The 26,256-nt window shown below is 38.9% G+C and overlaps 1 protein-coding gene across 8 annotated transcripts in view; it reads right to left on the bottom strand.

Moving 5' to 3' along the window:
* MCTP1 (multiple C2 and transmembrane domain containing 1) overlaps positions 1 to 26,256 on the bottom strand; it is a gene marked incomplete at its 3' end in the record, with an annotated part of 167,255 nt that overhangs the window by 13,374 nt on the left and 127,625 nt on the right. For 7 of the 8 annotated variants that reach the window (XM_081880364.1, XM_081880365.1, XM_081880366.1 and 4 more), the window contains 2 exons: positions 18,912 to 19,031; positions 8,125 to 8,178 (listed from right to left, as the gene is read on the bottom strand). In XM_081880364.1, the coding sequence (XP_081736490.1) occupies positions 8,125 to 8,178; positions 18,912 to 19,031 (174 nt within the window). Of the gene's footprint in view, positions 1 to 8,124; positions 8,179 to 18,911; positions 19,032 to 24,436; positions 24,488 to 26,256 lie in introns of those variants that run through there. The other variant, XM_081880367.1, reaches the window with a different exon arrangement.

The following is a 26,256-nucleotide window of genomic DNA, read 5'->3' as shown; positions in this document are numbered from 1 at the left end:
AATGGAGAATAAGAATTAGAAAAGCAGCACCAAAAATACAGAATGCAATGTTATCATGGATAAAGCTACCATTTGTTTAGGCACACAGAATAACTGCTTCTGTCTTAAGGGAGGAGTCCTGATTGTTATAGCTAGTGTAGCAGAGGCAGAGGCTACGTGGGACCTTCGACTGCTCCTTGAGTTGTTCTAACCAGGAACAAGAAACATGGTAAGAACCATTGGGAACTTCCTCACTCAGGCCCATTCCTAACAGGTTGTATCTGCAGAAGGGGTAGAAATCCCCCATGTAAAGCGAACTTGCCTAATTTGCATTTTGCAAAACGATACGCAAACTGAAACATAGACATACTTCAAAATTCGCCCCTTTCTGAGTTATTGAATGCAGTTCCAGAGCCAGGTAATGTGCAACGAAAATGCATATACTAGGGTAAAAGCATGCATATAATAGTGAAAATAACATACAGAAATGCATTACATTAGGCAAATTTCATACAAAGAGGTGTGTTAGGAGAAATAGGCACTAAAGTAGCTGATTTTTCATGAGAACCCCTCTTTATTGCAGACTGCTTTGGAAAGGTGAACTGAACTTGAAAAGTGAGAAGCTAGGAGAAACTAAAACTGAAATATTTGTCCAGCTCTAGTAGTATCCAAGGGTGGTTTTGGGCTAGCAGAAAGAGCTTCCACACACAAATGGCAAGGCACCAATTTTTCAGCAATCTCCCGTACTGACTGCAGCTCCCGATGCAATATCTCATTTCAGAGGACCCCCCTACCCTCAAAAACAGTTTTAAGGGTGATGCAGCCAATAGAGGGGATTGCTGGAAAGCACCAAGTAGAATTAAAAGCTTTGCATATTCATGTACATTATATAGCATTATCCTGAGCTGAATACACATACCAATGTCTAACTAACCCCTCCAACTTGATGCAATGTCATGATATCAGATTATAATGCTAGGATACCATTAGAAAGGTAAAGGATAAAAGGGGGGGGGAATGCTTAAACTGAAATTATGGACTTATAATGCAAAAAAGGATACAATTTGTTTGGAATAGGTTTAAGTGGGCAATACACTTTACTGTTACTAACACTTTCAGCTAGCTTCATTGCCACTATGAACATCTTTAATAATAAAAAAGTAATTAGGGCTGGCTGATTTAAGAGGAAAGAACTCTAAAACTATGACAGTGATGACTTAATATTGCAAATTACAGTTTTTAGTACAGGTAATTTAGCATACCAAATCACAGTTCTAATTTCTTTCCACAGGGCAAAAGCAGAAGAAATGTACTTGTGGGGGAGGGTGCGACACTGAAAAGGAAAGTCTCTTAAAAAGAAAAACCCTTGAAAAGATTAAGAAATGTAACCTACTTATTCACAAAAGTGCTCCAGTCATACAAGAGGGCTAGATAGCTCATCTTCTAAATCATATACCCAAATATATATATTCAGAAGAATGTTTCCGAAGAATAGTGGGAATGATGTACCCCAAAGAAATGTGTAAGCATATACACTATACTGATTTGTTCAAAAAGAAAGAAAGAATTGTTGATTATTCCAATGAAGTATTAATATATGAATTAGATATCTTCTTGAGTAACTTCCACAATGCTGAGTAGTGAATGGAAATTGCCACTGCAAAATATAGAAACTGAAATAGTGTTGTAATTTACCTCTACACATATTGATACATTTAAACAAATATATACCACCTCAAAAATGCACATAAAGCATCTTGCCAGGTCTTGCAGATACCACTGATGGTAAGCAAGGCCATTTTGGGTAGAGATGAGTGAACTCCCTTCACTTATTTTGAACTGGGACCAGAAGTTACGAGCATACATGTAAAAGTTCTGTCCCCTTCTTCAGTTATTCTGAATCCATTTGCAATTGCACTTTTCCGGTTCTGGGGGCAGCAGGTGGTTGAACAAACACAGAGGAATGACTTCTTTCCTCCCTCAGTGGCTATAGTGCTTGCTTGTATATAGAATGTGGAAGTCGCTGAAAGTGTCATATCCCAAACAAAGGAATTACAAACTAATGTGATTAATTAGAAACTCCTTGGTTAAAAAGGCAGAATGGTGGAAGGAGTGAGGCTGACTGAACCTGCCTGCCTCCTAAGTTTCTTTCTGAGAGGGCTGCCTAACCTCCTTTTTTAAAAAAAGTAAGGTCAGAGCCTGGGGCCCCTTGAAAACATCAGCAATTGTGCTACTGATAATCCATCCTTGTACATATTCATATATGAGCATTTTTTTTAAAAAAAACCTGCTCTTCTTGCTATCCATTTTGACCCCGAGTCAAACCAACACTAACATTTTAAGAAGTTATTCCCCCCTTTCTTTTTCTTTCTCAGGAGTATAGTAACAAAACATCTTATGTCAACATAAATATTTTTGCAGAAAAACAGGCAGGAAACAAGTGGGACGTACAACAAGATGTCGCAGTGTATCCTTCTTACTAAAAGGAATGCTCTTGTTTCGGGTTTTAACCAGATGTTCACACCAAGGAAGGCATTCCACTATTCTCCCCTGGCTGGTCACAGAACCATTTCTGAACTTCCTTGCTGCCATTCTAATATTCTGTGGTTACCGAACGTACTCAGTCCTCAATGGTTTTGCCCTCTTGTTTGTCTGTGGTCTCAACTGAGCTTCAATCCTGTTGGCACTCACCATTTATTAGGCAGAGTGATTAACGTTATGGAATCAGAGTGCACCATTTTTTAAAAAATACTACACCCAAACAAATTAAATTAGTCCCTGCCAGTTAAAATGTCATGAGATATGTAGCTTCCAAGAATAACCAGAACACACTTTTTTCCACAATGCGGAACCACCACAGAATTAGCTTGCATGGAAGCAGTTATTACTAATCTTCCAGTATATGACCCTATTTGGAAGAGTAAGAAAGCCAAAGAATATAGCACAGTTAAACAAATAAAACTTCACAGAAGGAAAATTCTCAAGACCAGATCTAATTTTCCTTTCCCATTAATCTTCATGGCCATTAGTTCTAACATCTTGGTTGTTCACCAGCATGAATTACACCTATATAGCCAATGGCTAATTTCCGAAAAGAAAAATGTACAGGCATACCTCGGAGATATGCCGGGTTTGGTTCCAGACGACCGCAATAAAACAAGTATCGCAATAAAGTGAGTCACACCATTTTTTAAAAGTTTCCCAGTGCATATAAAAGTTATGTTTACACTGTAGTATAGTCTATTAAGCCAGGCTAGATGGCTGCAGGGGGGGAAACAAAGCTCTAGCCCTAGCCAGGTCAGAAGAGGGGCGATGGCAGCAGGAGGCTTCCTTTCCCTGGAAGCAGCTGAGCTGCCCACAGCTGCACCCATGCCCTCGTAAAGCACAAGGTGTCCTGTATAAGCTCAGGCCCATCTGCAAGCCAGAAACTCAGAGATAATGGGTGGAGCTGGTTAGTGGAAGGTTCCTAGGAGGTATGAACAAATACATTCCACAGAAGGACTCCTTTTCACCCCAAACCAAACCATGGCTTAGTTCAGCGTGGCAGCAAAACTGTCAGAGGGGAACAAAGTGGCAAAGTGGCAGTGATCTCTCTACATGCTTGCATTCTTGTGCTAGACCATAATTTGGGTTAGCATCATATTCGAACTAAGCCACTGTGCTTATATATCAGAAAGCTGATCACTTGGAATATGGAACTTAAGTGCCAACTAAGGACATAAGCGGACATCTGAAATTGTGGGAAATGTGCACCTTTGGCAAAAGTGTCAGAATGCAATGTTAAAAATCAATGTTAAAAACAAGGGCAAACTTGGCACTGACTGTGTGTGTGTGTGTGTGTGTGTGTGTGTGTGTGTGTTAAGGAAGCATTATCGTGACTAGAAATGGGCAGAGCATTATTTTTAAAAAGCAGTTCATTTTTAATATTCTCTTTAATATTCCAGGGCTATAGTCCTTGTCCAGAGCGTGGACATACAGTAATTGAAATGTTTAATTCTATAATAAATAATTACATAACCTCATTAGATTCAGAAATTCCCAGCAAATATATTTCCATTGTGTTATTTTGTAAACCCATTCTTAGAACATTTATCTATACATTTAAGTAACAAGTTCCCTAAATCCAGGGGCATTTTAGTAAAGAGAGAAATCTAATTTAGTTTATGTTCCTAAACAGTTAATAAAGTTAATAAGAACTGCCTTCAATATGACTTGCGTCATACTTGGAATACTCAATAAATTGATCACTGTTATGTATATTATATTTGACGAGAGAGAAAAAGCTCCTTGCAAGAATCAGAGTAATGTATTCAATAGTTTGCAAACCCACAGTCCCAGAGAGACTAACACAAGTCCAAATGTGATCTCTCAATGCTGAACTCAGAATGGCTACTGCAAGTTAATTCAGAACCAAACAGTGCTGCTTTTGATGTCAATTGCCTTAATGTGAGATCAGGAACGATTGCTGCATTATGATAGATCAAGGCTGCTTTCAAAAGTGATGCTTAGAGTGTCTTTTAGTTATTAACACTTTGAAGAAAATGTTAATATGGCTAATTCTGCATTTAACACAAGAAACAAGACATTTTTAATTTGAGTGACAGCCCCTAGAAACAGGGTTGTAAAATTTGTGAAGAGACATGGCTTTGAAGATGGGCATGATTAATTCCTGACTGTCCCAAGTAAAACCAGCACCAATTTAAGTACATACTGGGAAAGTCAAAGTTATGAGAGTAGCTTATTTGGACCAAGGGGTTATGGAAACCAAACAATTTTTCTGTTATCTTTTATTGCATCTGATTTTTTCATCCTGTCCTTTCTGAAGGATTCCAGATTCAACCAGCGGGCATCAAATAGGTGATGGCCTTTACCATCACACAGGCAGGCAGGTATTCTTACGTTGATGAGGTGATCTGGAGTTTCAAATTATTTGACTGTCTGACTAAACACTAGCAGAGCTGATCACACCCCTTAGTTCAAGCTGCAGGCACAGCTGGAATAGGTGATCAGAGGGAGGAATTTGCAGAACAAGCGGTAGCTACATATGTAGGAAATTGGAATTCTGCAACATTTGGGGCTTAGTCTAGCAGTATTGAGTTTTACATATTGGGTTATATCCAATGTTAGTAATACCCAGAGTAGGCCTGTCAAAATGAACAGACTTAACTCAATTTATTTCCATGGATCTACTCTGAGTATGACTGACACTGGTTATCGCCCACTGATTTGAATTTAACCAACTGAATATTCAGCTGTAATATTTAGAATGTTTTAAACAGGATAACAGCAAACAAGATAAGAGTGTTACATTGCACATGACTTGAACATCAGTGGAAGAGCAAGTCAGAACAATGTAATGCGATCAATACTGAAGTAATATTTGAGTGGGCAAGATTATTTATCAGAACTACACTTCTCCAGCCACTTAATAGCTCCTCATGGGCTACTAACAAACATATATCACAGAAAGGTTAATTATTCTGCTCATGAATCTACAGTTTCTTTGGGGCCGTCAGAGAGAAAACCCTTTTCATCTAAAAACCTATTGCAGGGAGTGCCCACACAGGCTTTCTAGAAGTAGTCAAGGAGTTATCCATTCGGTTTGAGTAAGAGGCAAATATCTATACCAGTTCTGAGGAAAGACACTTTTCATAATCACCCAACTATCTGCTAAGTGAAAACATATGGCGCAGTTTAGGCAAAGCTTGCCAAAGGTCTTTATTGAATGGAAAACAGGTGCTCTTGTTGTCTGCCATGTAATACCCTATTTACCCCCAAGTCCAAAGGTTACTGGACTAATAGTTGCCTTGTGGTAATCGGGGAAAACTAAGTTACTTGGCATGGTCAAACATCTGGGACATATTTTATATGCTTGCAACATATGCTTCAGCTTCAATTAAAGTGAGGCTTTGGCACATTTATTAATCTTTTGACTTTTATTCTATAAGGGGACCCACTGACCTCACTTTGCTATTTTACCAAATGAGAAAACAGAAAAGTAATGAGAGCTAGAGGTCAGCATCAATCAACACTGCAGAATTTACATTTGTTTTCTCTCAAAACTGTATTATACACACCGTTAAAATGTGTGAATTCACTCTTGTTGTGTATTATACACAATTATCCATGCAATACAAGTCTAGTTTAGGGTATGGAGGAGAACTAAAACTAATCCTTCTAAAATTCTGCAAATGTAAAGGTTCTCTTCCAAAAATACAGTGTCTAGTCTCTAGGAATGCTTTGCAAAATAATCCTGTATACATTATTTGCATCGAACTATAGTGTTACATAAACCCAGACACTTATGGACATTATATTGTGAATATTCAGTCTAAACGTTTTCCCATAAGAATAAATAGCATGGAATTCATATCTTCATGGCTTGAGTAGTTATATTCAAGAAGTATTTTGGAACCATTTTGTTGGATTCAGACTGCCAAATACCGTTCCAGATAGTATGCTATTTTTAGCTTAGTATGGTTTGCTTGTTAAGTAATTTACACAAGACAATAAAATACTTTTCTTGATTACTTAGTAACAAAAAGAATGGGTCAATTCCTTAATTACTAAGTAGCTAAGATTTATTTAAACAAAGGGTATATTAGAAGTACTTATGTGTATACATTTTACAGGTGTTGCAGATATTTCTATGGATACAAAAATTACTGGACATTCCCATATAATATGCTATAATTATAATGAAATATGAACAAGAGGAGGAAAATACTCACAAATGGATAGCAGACCTATGTTTATCAGAGGAGAAATGCTTTTGAGTTAATATACAAGCTCACTACATCTACACGGCTGACCTTCACAATAAATCACATATTCTGTTGCCAGACATATACACTACTGAAAGAAAGCACACGTGGCTTTGCACAAAGAAAATTTAGGTATGATGTTATTTCATGATTGCAGCTTGTAGCAAAATGATTTAAATGTGTACAAGGAAAAAATGCTGTCTCTGTCTCTTGAATGTTAAGATAATAAGGAAATAGTCCAAATTTTCATTTTTCAAAACACAGACCTTAATTGTTCAAAGGGGTAACTAATCACAGTGAATTTTCTGACACTTGAAATGTTTAGTAGCTGCCAGCCTACGAATTCTTATAGCGGTACAGAACTGTACATCTCTACTAGCAACAAAGGTCAAGGGCATAAATTAAGATACTTTTTCTTTCTCTAGCCTTAAAAAAAGTCAGTGCTTTATTACAACAGAAGTACAAGAACGTTTGTAAAGGTCAATGTTTTCTGTATTTAACGTGAAGTGCTTTAAAAGAATCTGAATACTTTTCTCTATAAATACCCTCATTTCAAAACTTAAAACACAACAAAACATTTATCTTGCTGAACTTTTACTTCCCCACAAACCAGTCCTGCCAACTAATGCCATTGCTTCACTCTTACAAGGTCATTCTAATTTCCTCTCTGTGCCTCTTCCCTCCCCTCTAGGGACAACCATGCAGTCCTATTGCTTGCTTCAATAACCTGTATAAACTAGCTGTTATTTACTGTGGTGGCAAATCCTCGACCTGACCAGCAACCTAGGAACTGAGCAACATTCTCAAGAGCTAAAAGAGCTACCATAGTCCCTTAGGTTGATGCTGGGCTGCACAACACCAATCCCAAATCCATCTGTAAGAGGCCCATGAGAATTGTGATTATTTAAATATCATATGGAGTGAAACACGCACCAAACATTCTTCTGCCAAGTAATTCTCAGAAAATTATAGATGGCAATAGACCACCTTCAAACAGTGTGGCTTTTCTATTTTTACAACATTTCTTCCCACAAGTAAGTACAGCCCTATTTGTAATACTCAAGACAGGACAAATTTTTGTCCTTCAAAAACAGTTGTCAATGCAGTTATCTTCACAACAGCTATCAAGTTCCAGACAAGCTGAATTATTTTTGTTCCTGGTAGGAGAAAAAAAAAATGACCCAGCTCTGGACAAAAAAGGGAGGATTTATAGTCCTCTTTCCCTTCCTACAATATACACTGGCATTGTTAGGATGATAAACAGCTCTGTCCAATTTTCTGGACTAAAAACACTTCAGCTCCTTTTTAACTGTCTGCAAGAACAGTGTCATGTCTAAATTCTCCCATCCCCAGGTACCCAAGTGCTAGGAAAGATAATTACCTTGTCATCTCTGTCATCCTCTTCTTCCTCGTCCTCTAGCATGTCCTCCACTACCTGCAGACACAAACAGGAGTAGTTGTCATGAGTCAACAAGGTAGTTTTTGTTCTGCCAAATCATTAAGCCTTCTGTGGTTGGAAATCTTTATTAAATATTTCCAAATAAATGCACAATAGGAAAATTTAACCTACAGATTCACACTATGGTAATACTCTGAAAAGCTTTGTCCTGTATGCAATCCCATCAAGATGGTGCCCTGATTTGAATGCTATGTTAAGAAAAAAGCATGTCTCGTTATGAATGTGCACACCGAGTCTGCACTCATCACTTTGCTGCTGTTTGGCACTCAGCTAATTCATAGTTTGGTTTAGCATGTCATTTGAACCCAGACTTGTGGTTTAGTTCTTCGGAACAAACCATTAGCAGTAACCTGTATAGGACAAACCTTCATTATGGCTCATGGTTAGAGCCAAAACTAGGATTTTGATGGCACACTAAGGCAAACTATGGCTTATGTCAGCACAGCCCAAGAGCAAAGCAACCAGAAAGGAGTGAAGCAGCTGTGATCTTCTTTCCAGGACTCTCATATCCCTGCCAAGCAATTGATCCTTGAACTGAAAGGAGATTTGCCATGATTGGGTGGAAACTAACTTATCATTGTAAAAAGCAAGCTGTACGAATGTATATATAGCAGACCAAAAACAAAGTAAAAGGTGGTCCCTGAAGGTAAAGAGTCAAAGGACAAGGACTCCTTAACTGAGTGCTAGAGCACTAAGATATACAAAAGACACACATTGAGAAGCATAGAAATGGAATTGAAGAAACAGTAGATTTTTTTCAACCACTGAAAGATTGCGACCTTCACCTAACAGGACACTATTTGCATGTTGACACTGTATTATTTATAGTATTACTGCAGTTTCTAGACAGTTTGCAACCATATTTTGCATGATCACACTATGGCCATATGGCCATGACTGACTGTCTGTTGTGGCAACAAGCTGCAGTGAGCATCAGGCTCATTCACTCCCTTCTTCCCTCCCCCTGCTTATCCAGAAACTGCTGCATTTGGTTTTACTTAACTGTGCTTTGCTATACTATCAAGACGAACAAACTGCGGTTAAGATTAATATGGTTATTTCAAACCATCTTCGAACCATAGCTACTGGAAGCTACCATAGTAAAATTTAAGCACAATTCCAAGTCTGAACTAAGTAACATGCTGTAGTTGATCAAAAGGGGAAGTGAAAGAGCCCAAACACATCCTCCTGGCTGTAGGAAATGGGGAGATGATTGGAGGGCTGGGGAATGTGCAAACCAAAAATTCTCTATGACTTGTTTTATGACTTATCATGACTTCTGATATATGTATTAACAGCCAATATGTACCAAAAGCCTTTGCATGCTTAACTCTTGTAACACAGTTTAGATTTAAGGTAGGTGATCACAACACTTTCACATGAACAATACACTGTATGCAGAAGGCTAGGGTTATTTCTTTAATGTATTTTGCCTCAAAATTGTTTTGTTTTCATTGTTTTGGATTCCAATTGAAATATTATGCAGGGCACAGATATATCTGATATGGACCTGTGATACAAAGATGAATAAATACTGCTAACAATAACCATGTAAAATACCCTGGTTTCTTAAATTATATGTGTAAGAAGGCTTTTTAAAAATATTCAAAGTAACTATTACCTAGGTATAAGATTCAGGAAAATCTGTACCATAGGTTGTTTTTACACATGAGATTAATCCTAGCCATTTTCTCAGAACAGATTATAAACAGGGCCATCTATGTGATTTGATGATAGAGAAATTTGCCTATTAAGCTGACTAGTCTTTGTGAGTAGTTATCCCTATTAAATAGCTGCTGGGGGGGAGGTGACTGCTAAGGCTTGTAAGAGAATGGATATACACCGTGTAGGCTAGAGAAGGGGCAGACGGTGGAAAGAAGTATTTCCCCTTTTAGAAATAAATTGTGGCAATGAATAATCTCCATCCCAAATTGGTCATTATTTGTGATGAGCAAACTCTCATTGAAAATCTATTTGGTCTTTTTACCCTTTCCTTGATAATACTGCGGGGGTAGGTAACCTTGATCATTTCCTCCCAACTACTCTTGATGAAAGCTAAAAAAACTAAATGAAGCATGCCTGCCTCTATCCTATTAGTTTCTCTTTCCCAGCCATCGCTCCCCATATTGCTGAGAAGTGGAAGGGCATAAGTGGTGATGGGAAGGTCTTGCTAGAATCAGAAAATATATTTCTGGCTTGTCCTTAACAGGAAATGGAATTCATGAACATGTCATGGAGAAAGTAAGGAAGAAGCCCTTCAGCAGCATGCAATGAAATTTCCCATAGGGGAACAGTTCAGGCCAGAGGCATCGCATCTTCCTCCCTAAGCCAGACAGAAACTTCCCAGGCTGTGGGAAGGAAGTGCCAGGGGAACATTTAGGGGACTAGCCTAGTCCCCCTAGTCCACTGACCACACACTACTGAAGCCCGTATATGCTAGGTTTCTATGTGAACTGCAGTTTGGAAGTCTATCGAGTTGTGTGAAGAACTTATACAAATACTTTTTAGAGACCATTATTTTTACTTGTGTTTTTTTTTAAGTTTCCCCCCATCCCTTTCCTAGCAATGCTTTCCCACTAAACAGCAATACTTCCTTTTATCCTTATAAGTTGAAAAGAGCAGCACAGGAGGAGTGCCAAAAATATGAGTCTTAATGTAGCTTCTGCTACTGTTTGTGCTGGAGCAGGCCATCAATGTTTCATTTTCATTGTTGATTCAAAGGATCACCTGAAGGTGTTGCAGGAACCAAAGTGTGGTTCTCAGGGGTGAGAGAACAACACTCCCTCCATCCTCTGTCTTTGGTTCTATCTTTCTGTTCAAATAACTCATGTGTTATTGGGGGCAATGCAAGTAATGCAGCCGACTTTTGGAGAGAAAGTTTATTCCGCAGCATATACATTTCAACTGTATTTATTCCGTAGTTATTTAGAATCATTTCAGCTTTGCTTTATAAGGCATTGCTGTTCCTTCTCAGACCTTTGGATGGCATAGCATCTAAATAGGGCATCTAAAAATATTATAGGGCAAACATTAAGGAAACAGTATTTTACTTAAGGTTTATGTAGGGGGGGAAATGCTTAACATCGCTTCAGAATCTGTGCTTTAAATTTTGCTGTCTGCAACCTTGCTTGAAATCCAGCATTATTAATCAAACAAAGGAAAGGCACCGGGGAAATCAGAAAGCTCTAATGCAAGCAGTTAAAAGTGACATGACCTTCTGTAATGTCACTTGTCACAGATGTATATGACACATAGCAGTGGAAGATATTGAAAGAACCTAATTCCTGGTGCTGATCCATGATTATTATACGAATATAGATGACACTTAAGAGCACACATAAGATGGTCTCACATATTACACACGAGTTTCTTTATTGTGCTTACTGTTTAGCCATAAATTACACAATATGGCTCAAGAACCCTCTTCCCTTTCTGCTTTGCAAGGTATTTATTGACAAAAAAGCAAGACAGAATTATTTGTATGACAGCATTCAGACCATATATCATTTCCTCCTGCCAGAATGCAAGCATCATAGTATACACATAACAAATGCAACAGAAATAGGCAGCAGACAACATGACACATAAGTTGCTTAGATGCCCATATCCATCCCAACATAGCAGATATAATTGCAATTGAGATATGCAGAATACATTGAAATCATGTAATTATATAGTTAGAAGCAGTGGTGACTGATGCTCATTGGAACAGGGAGGATGGAAGGCAGGGAACCCAACAGTGGGTGGAGCCAGGTCCAATTGACAGGCAGAACCAACGAATTCTAGCTTTGTCCCCATCCTCATCTTCACTGTGTGAGAATAAGAGGGATGAAACTCCCCACCCTGAACTGGTTATAATGGCAAGTGTGAGTTGGCTGAAGGCAGACTGAAGTTGACGGGGAAGCACCCCATTTGCCTTAATAGACCAGCCTTCACTGGTTGGAAGGAGACCGAAGTTCATCCCGTTTATACTCAGTAAGATACATAGAGTGTTGAACCAACACCATTGAGTCTCTGAGTTATTTTCCTGAATCAGGTATTTGCAATTGAAGGATTTGTTCTTTACAGGTCACTGGTTACCCTCCTAAAGTTAAAAGGTTCCAGATGAGACTCAGGCCTTTGTCTGACCCCCCCCCCCCACCCATGTAGCCAAGATTTATTTATTTATTTCACTTAAATATTTATAAATTGCACTTTCATACAGTTGTAATTGAAATTATTCAACTCCCATTGCAAATCAGGTTTATTATAAAAATTTACAGACTTTCAGCTGTTTGCAATGAGCAAATCAAACAAAAGCAATTGAAACAGCTTGATACAATGGATGCTTCAAGTGGTTTCCCCAAATTCAACTGAAACTGCAGGTCTCAGGTTTTAAAGATCTCGGTTTTTAAGGGCCTGCTTAATTAACATAGGTTTTTCTTTTTCTTTTAAAGATGTCTACAATGATTGGGAATGATTCCTGCCAAACCTCGATCAAGAAGGGGTTTCACAAGGCAGGGCCCGCCACACTAAAGGTCTGGCCAGCCAAACCTCAGGGGCAGGTGGGACCTGGTGCTTCACAGTCATCCCTCTCCCTTGGCTGCCTTCTAGGTTTGTGCTAACTTCAATTCCCTACTGCCCTGAATATACTCTAGTTTTGGTTCAATTCAATTCTGGTTTATGTTTCCTTTGAACTGCTATGGCAATCAAACTGGTCTTGTTGGCCCTCAACTCAATACTTCCAATGGTGTTTTTCTGGGTGTTTCACCTTCTGTGTCATGCAAAGACACATTGGGGAGCTTGATATCCTGATCAAAAGGAGGGAAAACAAAACCAACCAAGTAGTCCTGCTACAGATCAGCCTCTGCAAACCAGACCACAGCATGCTAGACTAGAAGCAGAAAGCAGCAAAGCTCCCTGCAGAACAAACAGCCCCAGATGGTTCAAGCAACAGAGCTGACCTACACACCAAAAAACAAACAAACAAACAAACACCCCAAGGACACAGTTGACTTTAAATTCTGGAGCTGACATAACTCCAATTGCAATGTAATACGGTTTAATATCCCCGGACCAATGGCACTTTTAAATATGTGAAAGGATATTTTACACAAAAAACATGTGAAAAGAGGAAGGTTTGTAGATGTGCAAGTGTGCTAATGCATGCAATGTTGTATGTAGAAACAGACACACAACAAAATAGGCTCACTCCATGTAACCGTCATATCTATGTTGATCAGCCCAGATTATTATGTAACCTAGCACATGGCTGCACATTTCCCCTGAATGTAGCCAGGGTTATTAGTATATTAATATTATTGTTCTTTGCAACTAGATTCCTGTTAGGTAGGGTCATATTAATATGGCAATTTTACAGAATCACAGGGCTACTTAGCACTTTATGGTCATGATAGTTAAATTAGAAAAAAGGCATTTGATTAGCTCTCCTTGTGACATCAATATGACTTAAAAAAACTTAACTTTGGCTAAATCATGCCCTACACATAAACATATGGCATATGAATGCTACCAACATTTATTTGCAATCATTTTTCATAAAGAAATGCTTCTTAGGGAACCTTGGGTAACAGAAACTCTGTGTGGACTCTTCACTTGGGTGTCAAACATGGGCAAACCTCTGAAATGAATAAAATGTAGAATGGCCCTTTTTGTCACTTGCCAGTTAACACAGAAAAATGTTTCCCATACAAAGGTAGGCAGTCCTGTTTTATTAACTGTTGTACCACCATCATGGTCCTGCACATATATAATAAGAATAGTGCTGACTTTAATATTTACCAAGAAGCTACAGAAAAGTGCCTAAGTTAAAAAGCCATACAACAATTCTGAATAAATTGCATAATATAAAGAATGAAAGCTACAGAAAATCACAAGTCATGTGGGTATTCTCAATAGTTGAAAAATAATAAAAAGTGTAGGCATCTGAACTAGTGAAATGCTGGATAATCCTGGAGCACTCCGACATCATTCAGAGCACACCTGTTTTTTGAAAGTACACAGAAGTTAACATAACTTACCAAAACAAATATTTGCATATACCGTATATTTATTTCGACCTAAAATAATATGAAACCGTGGCCTGACACTATTTTTTAATTCAATAAAGGAAACAGAACTGGGTCCTGAGTCAATGTTTCTACTCTAGGGACACAAAGGGATTCGTGAGGAATCTGGAGCTGATTTAATTCCCTGCCCTCCCATTTGTCTCTGCAAAATCTAAACCACAATATGTGTCTGCGTGTCAGTTGATTTACAGTGCTTACACATAATTATAATATAAAATTATTGAATGTGCATGGATTGAAGAGGATGTGTAAAACCACTCAGACTATTGCAGGTCATCTGAAAGTACTTTAGGTCAAGCTGAAGATTCCCTACAGTCAATAAGCCTAATATCAGAGTCTTATGTGGTCATTTTCACAACAGGGCATCTGCTTCTCTCACACAGAACAGTGGAAGAAGAACTTTTTAAAGTGCCATAATTGAAACAAAACATCCATCTCTTACAGAATGGCAGCTTCAAGATAAACACATGCACCTGTGGACAGAGCACATGCAGGCTCAAGATGCTTAAGCAAGGTATTGCAGTTACCAGGCTCACAACCTATGTAGGATGTGCTTTCCTGTGCACAATGTTATCCCCAGGCTAGGCATGTAAAGCCTGCTTCTACACACAGGTAGAAATTCTAGAAGGCATTTATAAACAATTGATGTTAATTGTATAGCATATCTGCAACAGTATTTGGAAAACCCATGGCAGCATGAGTAAAACCAAGCCGCTATTAAACATTTGACCTTGGGCTATCTCATCTACCATAGTCATGAAGGTAACTGAACCATTAGATGTCATAATTAATATGATGAGCTTGCCACTAAAGGTTGAATATATTGCTCTACATAAGGCAGCACTGGTACTTTGCAGTGAAAGAAAGCAACACTGGTACTTTGCAGTGGAAAGACAGGCGTCTTTATCTTTTAAGAAATGCTTTCAAAAGTTTCATTGCTTTAGTCTGGGAAAGGAAAATGTTAATGTTGTAATTTTAGGCAGACATCTCATAGGAAGTGGGGATTTCACTTGTGATGCATTCAATTCATTACATAATAGCCTTGTATGATCAACGGATTTTTAAAACAATTGAGATCTATGTAGTATAAACAGGCACTACAGTAAATCCAACGTAATTTGCAATATGCAATTTTAATTATTAGCTTAATGTGCTCTTTATGCTAGTACAGTTAATACCAAGACTACTGCAAATCTACACTTGTATATATCTTTAATGAGTTTGTGTGCTGTTTCTCACCTTTTTCACAAAGAACTATGCAGTATATTGAATGTTTATTTGAACTATGTCTCCATCTAAAGGATTTTAAAGTCCATTGTAATTTTCTTGTACACATAGCCCCAAACTGCACATTTACAATTACCCATAAATTCAAGGGAGATTTCAAAGTATGCATGATTGGGATAAATGAATTAATATAGTTTATCAAGTGAGATTTTAGCATCATGGAGCTGGGATCAGTTAGGAACTTGGACCTTAGCAGTTAAGCATGTTTCATATAAACAGTTATGAAAACATTGTTTCACTTCTTCCTATTAATATTATTATATACAAGAGAATCCTAGCCAGGTCTTCTCAAAAGTATGTCCTATTGCATTCAATCGGCTAGATAAAAGGGATAGGACTACAGGCCTTAGTTGGGCAGCTCAAACTTATGGCATGACTTCAGAGTCTGAGGGCACAAATGGACTGCCCAGCAGTCATAATAAGGATGGAGACATGCTTTACACGGTCAGCCTCAACCGTGTATTTACACATTCTATTGCTTGTGGGAGCAATATAGCATTTTCGCCCTGAAAGAAGACTGCCCCCAAACATGGCGACTGCCCTGTTTGAAAACTAGCCTTCACTCATGAGAAAAACACTGCATAAACACAGGAGGTGAGAGTTGAATTGCTCTAAGGGAACTTTATATGGGGGACAGGGAAGTGCAGTGCGTGAATGAGGAACTCTCTGTGGACTGCAGCACCAAACAAGTGTAGGAACTGGGACTTCCTTATTTGCATTGCAAAGATAAATGGGGAAGGCACATCACCATCCTTTCTGCATAGAACGGCATCCTAATCAAATATTTGATTTATTAGTTTGATAACTACCTTGAGATACTGGAAAAGCTGCAGCTAATTATGATAAACTGAAACCCCTCCCCACAAATGAATAATTTTTAAATAGTGTTCAACTGAGAAACTGTGACCCACACCTGGGCTATATCAGTGGCACCACTGTTTTGTGTTGTAGTTTCTATTTACATTACTAACAGAATGATAAAGAAATATTGGCAGAAACTTAGGGAGAAGACCAAAATATATAACAGTTGTTTTATTGTCGAGTTTCAGAACTGGGGGCGGTGGTGTCAGTTCAAAAACACATAGTGAACTTTTGTAATCAGAGTCAAATATCCCTTTCAATTTCAGCTCAGCTCATAAATACTTTTGACCTATTCTAAGTTGAGTTCCATTCTGTTTCCTTTTCTCCAAGACTGACCTTCTAGAACAGGCATAGGCAAACTCCGTCCCTCCAGATGTTTGGGACTACAATTCCCATCATCCCTGACCATTGGTCCTGTTAGCTAGGGATGATGGAGTCCCAAACATCTGGAGGGCCAAAGTTTGCCTATGCCTGTTCTAGTACGAGTGAAAAGAAAAGAGGCCACAAAGGGGAGGCCCTTAGCAGGCCAAAGAGCTTTATCATTAGGAGAAAGAAATAGAGTAGAAATAAAGTGAAATAAATATTTCTAAATAGAAATATCCCTATCTAGAACACGCTACTGAGGTCCTTCCCTATAACTCAGTATCACCTATGTAATACACAACAAAGCATGTTTCATTGAGAAGGGGAGTTCCAAAGAAGATGTTCCACAACTGAAGAAGCCCTATTCCTTGTCCCACAAGGCAAACCCCTCTCCTTTATTTATTTATTTATTTATTTATATTGCTGTAAAAAGGCAACCATTTTGTATCTAGGCTGAGACAAAAAAAAGATTAATGGTATTTGCTCTTGGACACGTAGTAACACTCAGAAATAAAAGAAAATTTTAAGCCATTAGAAAATTAGTTTAAAATACTACAAAGTAGAACAAAGCATACATATAGGTGGAAAATGTTTCCCTGCCACTTAAAAGTGACGAGACAAGATTGGTCCATCTGTCATAATCAGACAGCAACTTGGTGAATAATGTCATTGATCTGAAGCATTATTACAGACTCTCATGCTGGAATTGATTGGGAAACTGAGATTGTTATGTAGGAGAGGCATTCTATGGGCAAAGGCCTTCTGAGATGCTGCATTTTAATTTTCTTTAACGCATATCAGCATGTTAAAGAGGAATAAGAACAGAAAAGGAAGCTTGGTGAATCAAACCAATGATTCACCCAGCCTACCTTTCTGTTTCCTATTCTTGACTCCAGGAAGCACATGAAGGCTCAATACGGCCACTGTGGCTGAAATATACAGACAACCTCCATGAATTTGGGTATGCTGGGCCAAGGAAATGCTTGACTCAGCCCTCTACGTACATGTGCTCCAAGGTACAGATAACTTGCAACTTATTGTGAATGTCAAAATAACCCCTTAGAACCACCCCTGTAAGAGTAATCTTACCTTCCGGAGCTAGTGCACTGAATGGGTCTCATCCCCCAAGAAAGGCCTCCTAAACCCCAGTAAGTGAGGTGGAAAGCTTAAAAACTCTTTCCGCACTGGGAATATCCTGTGCAAAAAGAGCTTTTTAAGTTCTCCGCTTTCCTTATGTTCAGTTTGTGTGATTTCAACCGGCCATCCATCAGGTGCATAAAGCTGAAATTGTGTAAGTTAAATGTGCCCAAGCTGCAAGTTACCTGTACTCATAAATGCTTCTAACTGCAGCAACCATTTTACACACACCCAACTGACACATGTCCGCCTACACAGGGGTCTTTCTGGACTCAGAAGAAGGCAGAATGGTGGCAGAACAGGGTGGGCTTATGTGTAATCTGCCAATGCGTGCAAGGATCAGGAACTGAACCCCTGTGCAAAATGGTAGCTGCCTGTACATAATTATTATCTACCATCTATTAACTGGACTTCAGCTAGTCACTTATTGCTGTGTTTTATAAAATTAGACCAATACTCTTTAATAAATATGCATTTGTTATTTGATCTGCATACAGCACTGTTTTTCTGTCAACCGGAGCCATATATTCTCATGTGCTTTTAGTTTCCCCTTGCACTTCCAAGTCTAGATTGTGTTGCCTTGCCACTTTTGGGTTCCCAGACTCTGCCCTGAACCCCACCCATTGTCCCCATTTTCACCGGAGAAGTGCTGGAAGGAGGTACATGCCAAGATTTTATGTTCTGGCATCCACAACTTTGCACCAGGTCTCTGGTGTTTTCCACAGTTTCCTTGGGATTTTAAAAAGGACGGCAGCAATTCACGAAAGGTCCTCATATTTACGGAGTCTCTTGTTTGGATGTTCAACTTCTTATTATGTTGAGGAGTGTGGTAGAACTGCAAAGCCTAAGAGGCAATCACTTAATGTCTCTCCAGGGGTGAACCAGCACCCAAATAGGCTTATTGCTTAAATTCCACTTCAAAGTTCTGCCTCCATGAAGAGAAGGGTCTTCTGCCCTCTGCCCCCACAGCAAAAAAGTTTAGGAGACACTTACCGTATCACGTTGTCTATTATCTTTCCCTGAAATAATCAGGAAGTAGTTCCACACCAACAGTAGCAACAGTGTCAGAGGAATCATGTACAGCTCAAAATTCCAGGTCACAAAGAGGAAGAGCTGGAACCAAAGAGAACGACAAGGTATTTAGATTTCCTTGAATGACAAAATGCAAAATAGAGCATTATACACAATAATTTCCCATTTCTGGCACAGAAAAAACATGTCCTTAAATCTGTTGCTTTCAGCAGTTCTTACACAGGGCAACCCACTTTATCTCAGGCAAAAAGAAAAAACTGATACTTTTCAAAGCCTAGAGTTTAGACACCGTTTCTCTCATAGCAGCAGAGCCATCTGTGAATTTTGTAATTTTGGCAAAGAAGTGTCCCAAAGCTTTAAGAACTCACGCAAGACAATGTTTTCAATGTTATTAACATTAGTAGCAGCAGCAGCAGCAGCTTGCCACCATGATCCTTCCAAGGATTCATGTGAGGGCAGTCAAGTATTGAGAAACTTACAGGCTTCTTGGGAAGTGTACTTTAAACAGTGCTGGTTCAGAAGTCAACAGGAACAACTGAGACCAGCATTTGGATTACTACTGGGATAGGAAAATAGCTTTGGAGCCCTGACAACTGAGCTTGGATAACAAAGCAGGCACTAGGCAAATAAAACTTGAGTCTTCTGTAGCCACATTAACACTAAAGAGATTATAAATGTTACAATTCATTTGTTCACGTGAGCTGATATAAGGAATCTTTTCAGAAGTGAAACAAGGCACAAGTATTTGAAAACAAATATAGTCCCCTCCCCAGTTCACTGTAATTAAGAACAGATCAGTCGATTAACAAAGATATTATAATAGCTACCAATCGCACAGTAGACTTAAAGAAGCAGACTTAAAAGAAATGTTTACTTGTGTTAAAAACATATTTTCATGAAAAAACCCACGAGGCAGATTCATTTTATTTTATTTTAAAATATTACTGCTTAATATATAAATTTCTGTAAGTGGTGTACAGCAAATGAGAAAATGTAAGTATTACAAGCATATACAGACACTATCTTAGAAGATATTCTTCTGCCTCTTTTTCAGAGAAGGCCTCTTAACATGGTGCCTGCCATGCATCTTATTTAATGGTGACTTTTATTTATATGCAAGTTTCTGCAGATATAATCAACGAATTCATCTATTAAAACTTATGGATAATTAATTGATATGTGGGAAGTGACATAACACCTCTGCAATGGTATAAAACAGATTATAATCCTAAAATTATACTACTGTCTGTTTATGAGACAAAATTGGAGGACATCTTTTGATAGGGATGATGCCTCCTTGGACAATGCTTTCAATACGAAGGTTCTCCAAAACACTGAGAGGAACAAGGAATGGGGGTGGGGGGCAGAGGAAGCCTGCCTTGGCTAAGGAAACTGCTCTGATATGTCCCTTGTCAAGGAATATCCTCCGGGCTCATCTCACAAAAATGAAAACATGCTCTTACTATGAATTTCTGTTTGGAGATCTAGTATGTTCCACCCTCTACTCCTGCCTCTACTGACAATCTTGATGAGTGTGGGTTATGCCTTCTGTTGCTGCCTCACATACTGTTAGGGCTTCCTTTCCCTTCCTTAGGTTTTTGCTCCTTAATTGAGATTTCTGTCTTTTCTTGTTAGGGCAAGTTCTTTTGTTACTTCTGTCTCCTTTGTTAGTTCCCCGTTTTCTTTCCTGTTATCCATAGCGTTGTAACAGTTAGGTTCCAGTCATCAATGTGGTTCCAGCTGAATAATCGTTTAGGGGTCGGGGAGTTGTCCACTCTGCTAGTTGGTCTGGTGAAAGAGGATTCCTCCTCCTCCTAGAGAGGAGGCAAAAGGCCTGCCTGATCTTTCCAGTAGAATGCATCATCTCTATCAAGGAATGTCCTCCACCCTTATTTCCAAACAGAAATTCACAGTCAATATTGCTGTTGCTGTTGTTGTTGTTAACCCACTCTTCACTGAATTGTTCAATTCCACATTGGGTAACAACACAATAAATAATAATAAATATAAACAGAAAAAATACAAAACATACAGAACCCATAAAAACAAGACCAATACATTAAAAAATTAACAGCTACGTTTAAAAAAAGAAAACTCAATGCACAGATGACTTGCCTCCTCCTGAGCAGTCATGCTTCACCCTTTTCAGTTATTACCATAAAGTAGACCATAACCTATGAAGCAAATAGGCGTTTAAAAAAGAAGGGAGTGTAACTGCTATATCCTTTATAACACTATGGAAACGTAGGCATAATGTGGTAGTCTGGGTTCAGATTCATTTTATTATATTTCTGGGAACCAATGATCACATAATTCTAATAGTTTTAGAACATCCAAAATGATCCACACCAAGCCCAAGTCCAAAATAAAACCATACATGCTAAAATGTATAAAATGGAAAAAATGTATAAAATGTGGGAGTCTAGACTCACAAAAAACACCCTTTAATTCTTAAAATTGTAGAATGATTCTTGTCCAGCCATTTTAAACACACCTGTGCAAATAGAAAGCTACCTTGTTTTTAATAAGAGATAAATACACAGGACTGCATTGTTGCTGGGCAACCTAAGATTTCAACTTTAAATGAAGGATCACAACCAATGGAGAAAGAGCTAATAATAAAAGATGCATAATTTTCATATATTTAATTACAACATCTTTGAGAGAAAAAATGAAATGAAATTGATGCTGAAACCATCCACACAAAGCACTTGATTCAATCTTCTGTGAGATTAGTATCAGCTTTTTTTTAGAATTTGTGCTCCTTTCTTGCAGCTACATCAGTAAACCTGGTGATGATCATGCAGTCATACCAGATATGATTATACAGTGACATTACTGGGGACAAACAATGCCTGGAGTACAGGGGGAGGGAATAACAGCTCATCTGGGACTCCGGGTGGAAACGTTTTGATGCATGGCGCAGCTGTGGTGGGTCCAGGTAGGCCTTCATCATCTGGTGTAGCAAGGGGAGGAGATGGTTACCAGCTACCATTCACCCCCGGCCACAACGATCCTCTCAGGTATGGGCGGGCAGCACCCACAGAGCCAATCAGTGGCAGGGGCTTGGGAGCTGTGCACAGCCTGTGCTTGGCCTATTTAAGGTGGCAGCCAAGTGCAGGTCACCCTCTTGGCTGTTTGTGGGGCGGGGGAACAATGCCTGAACGCAGTACAGGAGGAAGGAAGGAATTCCTCTTGCAGAGGCACCTGAGCTGACATTCCATCCAGCCACTATCCCATGGCAGTGGCTGCAAGCTCCTCTCTGGGAGCCTGCATGTGTCATGCAAACTAGGCCTTAACATAATTCTGTCAGCTCAACCCACCCACCTTGATACCTGGAGACTATAGTGGCAATTTTTGCACCTCTGAAAATGTCTCTATTGTGAGATTTTTCTAAAGTACTAAAAAAAGTGTAGAATAAGTGACATAGTCATGTGGCACCTTAAAGACTTAATGGAACGTACAGTGGAATAGCTTTAGCATAATTCTCATTGGATTAAGAAGGTTCTTGCCTATGTTCAAAGCAAAAAGATCTTAGTCACTTACAGCAAAAAACATATTCCTCTATCAAAGATCGTGCTACAGTTAAGTGTGGTAGGAGTACATCACCTTCATAGACCTGATGGAGGCCTTTGACCTTGTCAGCCAAAAAGGACTCTTCATACTGCTCAATAAATCAGGATGCCCACCTAAGCTCCACAATATAATTGTGTCCTTCCACGAGAACATCCATGGTACCTTCCAATATGATACTCCGATGCCTTCTCTATAACGAGTGCTGTGAAACAGAGCTGTGTTTCTGCTCCAACTCTCTTTGGCATATACTTTGCCTTGTTGCTCTGTTTTGCCTTCAGCTCAACTGAAGATGGTGTGTACTTCCATTCAAGGAACAACGGGGGTCTGTTCAACCTGGCACAGTATTTACAGCGCACTTCCAGGAAGCTCTACAGCCCAAGGGGTAGATGATTTTGTTTCCCTGGATTCCACCATAACCAGCAACTTCTCCATCAACGCTGAGCTGGACAAGCATATTGTCAAGGCAGTCACAGCAGTGGCTCACCTCTCCAAGAGGGTTGGGGAGAATGTGATGCTAGCAACCAATACCAAGGTAAAGGTCCACCATGCTTGTGTGTTGAGCACACACTGCTTTATGGAAATCAGACAAGGAATTAGTGATACAGAAAGCTGCACCATTAATTTGGGCTGCAGATAGAGACTTTTCTTTCCTCTTTTTTGTGTACAATGCAATCCTCAGTTGAGGGGGAGCGAAGTGTCTCAGAGATCATCATCATTATGTGAATATTTACAGATTTCTCTGTTAAATATGCTGTTTTCACTTCTGTCTGACTTTTGCCAATATGAAAGTTACTACAGTGGCATGAATTTTTCATCGGTAATTCGTGGACTGCTAATGTGATGCTTGTATCTACAGACTCTGGGGCTTGCATTGTGGAATTGTCAGTATTTTCAAAGCAAAGTCACAGCACTTTCATCTTTAACTTCTATAAAATGATGTGAAATGTCTTTACATGATTGTAAGTGGGGAAAGGAAAGGGGTGGGAACCCAAATTTATATTAAAACAAGAAATTCTGCAAAACTTCTAGGGCCTTAGCTAAAAGCAGACTTCACTGATGTTGACAAATCTGCCAAGGTAAATTTGTTTTGATTAGGTGGCTCCATCAACTTTGCAGTTCTTCATGTGGAATATCTCCAGTTAATGTTTCATACTAAAATTGGATAAGCCGAAGAACATCAAATGAATCCTGCCTAATACTGGAAGGAAATTTTATGTGTTTAGTTGTAACATAATGGCCACTTACCCTGCTCCGGTGGACAGTGGTTGCAAACCCTCGCGGGCTGCCCTCCATTCCCAGGGCTGCAAGGAGTCACGTCCCAGCAACCAGCTATCGCAAATTCCCTGTCTGATCACACTGCAGGGTGGGATAGCCCTCCCAGTCTAAAGTTTAAACTGGCCAATCATAAGCAGCCGATTGGACAGAGTCTGGCCAGTGGACCTGAGCATGGAAGTTCTTGATCTGGCCCACTGGCTAAGGATAAAAGCCGACTGCGCCTAGTGCTTGATGCTCACGTTGGATCTAACTTTCTTCTTGACTAAGCCAAGATCACATGCCTTAATTGCCAACTCAGGTATAAGACAAGCATGAACTTTTCATGTGAGGTTTAGTGTTTAACACTGTAAACCAGAAGTATTCTGTATGTGATATTTTTTTTAAAGGTTTCATTCTGTTCCACTTGCTATCGATATTTAAATTAAAGTTGCAGTTTTAATACACTGCATTTATTTTATTCTTAAACTTTTCATAGAGTTTTAGATGGCTGCCAGCTTCTATATAACGAAGTGCAATAGAACACGATACATACATGTAACCTTTCATTATTGTGAAGTCTGAAGGGGAAAGTGGCTACCATGTTTAAAGAAAAAGTGCATTGGAACACGACTTGAAATGGGGTGAGATTAAATGCTTTCCAAATTTCAAATCTTCCTCCTATATCTTCTCGTGCCACCTGTAGCTACCTGTTTTGAAAAAGATAGATAAATCTTTGTTTACAACAAATTGAGAATTTCTATAGCTCCTTGCTTTGGAGAGAGGAAAAATTCTGGTTCAATGACAAAGGTTACCAAGTTATCAAAATTCCAGAGTTTTTGTGTGTTGGAATCCATTTGTCTCTGGAGACAATAGGAGTCCATCTTTGGGGGTGAAGTCAAACTGTTGGAGAGTTACAGCACCTGCTGTGGCTGTAGTGACCAATACGGGAGAGACATGCTTTGTTGCACTGGGGCAAATGAGCTCTTTATAAGTAAGATGTCAGAGGATAAGCCATCATACTGGATGGTGCCATGCATGTTCTTGTGGAAGGACACAACCATGTTGTGTATTGCTGTTCTGGCAGTGTTAATCCGAGGCCACACTTTCTGCTTTGTGCCATGGGTTCTCTTGATATACTCCTTGATACAATCTTAACATTTACATAAGAAAACACTCAATTTTCATATGCATATGGTTGGATAAGAGTCTATTAAGATATGCTCATCACAGCAATTTCAGGTAGATGATTTCTTCAAAGAGTAAGTGATCTTTCATACATTACTAAGCTGACAAACATTTTAAAGAATCCAAGTAGAATACACACATTGCAGTCAACGTGGCACTTAACTGCAGTTCAACACTCATTTACTCACTCAGATTTACAGTCCCAACCAAGAGGAGCTGGCATTATTTTTCATGGTAGAAATACACTAGTATCAAATTGCAGCTGGCTTGCATTAATGACTGGATCAAATAATGTCTAAGTAGTAAAGGTTTCAGGTTCATTGAAGCTTATCTCTTTTTAGTACTCAATTTCCCCCAACAGAGTTGCCAATTGTTTCTTGGGCCTTTGTCTTGGTCATTTTACCTAGCAGACCATTCTGTACATTAATTATTTGCTAAACGAACACATTACTCTTATAGCCCATTCTCAATTTGTTTTTTGCTTTATTATTATGTACGCCCTGAAAGTCAAGTTATATTTTCAATGTAGTGCTGATGTGAGGGGTAATCACAATCTATAAGAAGTTATTATGTAATTCAATTATGTCCCTATTAAGCTTTCGGAAAAACCCTCTCATTATCCATGCCTTTCAGGTTGGAGAGCTTTCTGATTCTTTGTGGCTTGTAAAGTTCCTTAACAATTGTCCAACAAAGTTACAAAACTTAAGTGCTCTCTTTAATTTAGAAGGATCCTGATGCAAAGCAACATTTTAGGTGTTTTTTAAAAGAGCACTTTCAACAAATTGGCGGCACTTTTGTATTCAAGAAAGTAATTCATTTATGGCATCATACACTGATTTAGTTCCAAATTACAAAAAAAAGATAGTTTCAGGTAAAATAAAAAGCTGCAAGTCATGAGCACAAATCTGTAAGCTTTAGCCTCCAATTTTCAGATTCATTCCTGGGGGTGGACATGCTTGAACAGATTCTTCTGGCTCTGAATGCTTACTTGGACATTCCATTTGAAACTCATGTAAGGTGCTTCCAATTAAATTGTGTTTAATTTTTACTTACAGCATTTATTGTTTGCTTAATGTAAAAAATAGTGTATGCCTTGGATTGGTCTGTTGAGTCATTTAGGTATTAAAACAGGGCCTGCGTTAGTGTTGAGTCAGAGAATATTAACTTTGCAAGTCACTGATTCAGTCAACGGCTGCAAATAACTTCAGTTTTGGTGGCATACAAGTTTTCACGCAAAAGCCTTTGCTTTTTAAATACTTTACTATTCAAGAATGTCACCTCTCAAATTACT

The sequence above is a fragment of the Podarcis erhardii genome, assembly GCF_964252035.2.
Source record: "Podarcis erhardii genome assembly, chromosome: 11".
In the NCBI taxonomy this organism is placed as follows: Eukaryota; Metazoa; Chordata; class Lepidosauria; order Squamata; family Lacertidae; genus Podarcis; species Podarcis erhardii.
Note: the sequence above shows the minus strand (reverse complement) of the source record. Positions and strands in the feature narration are given on the sequence as shown.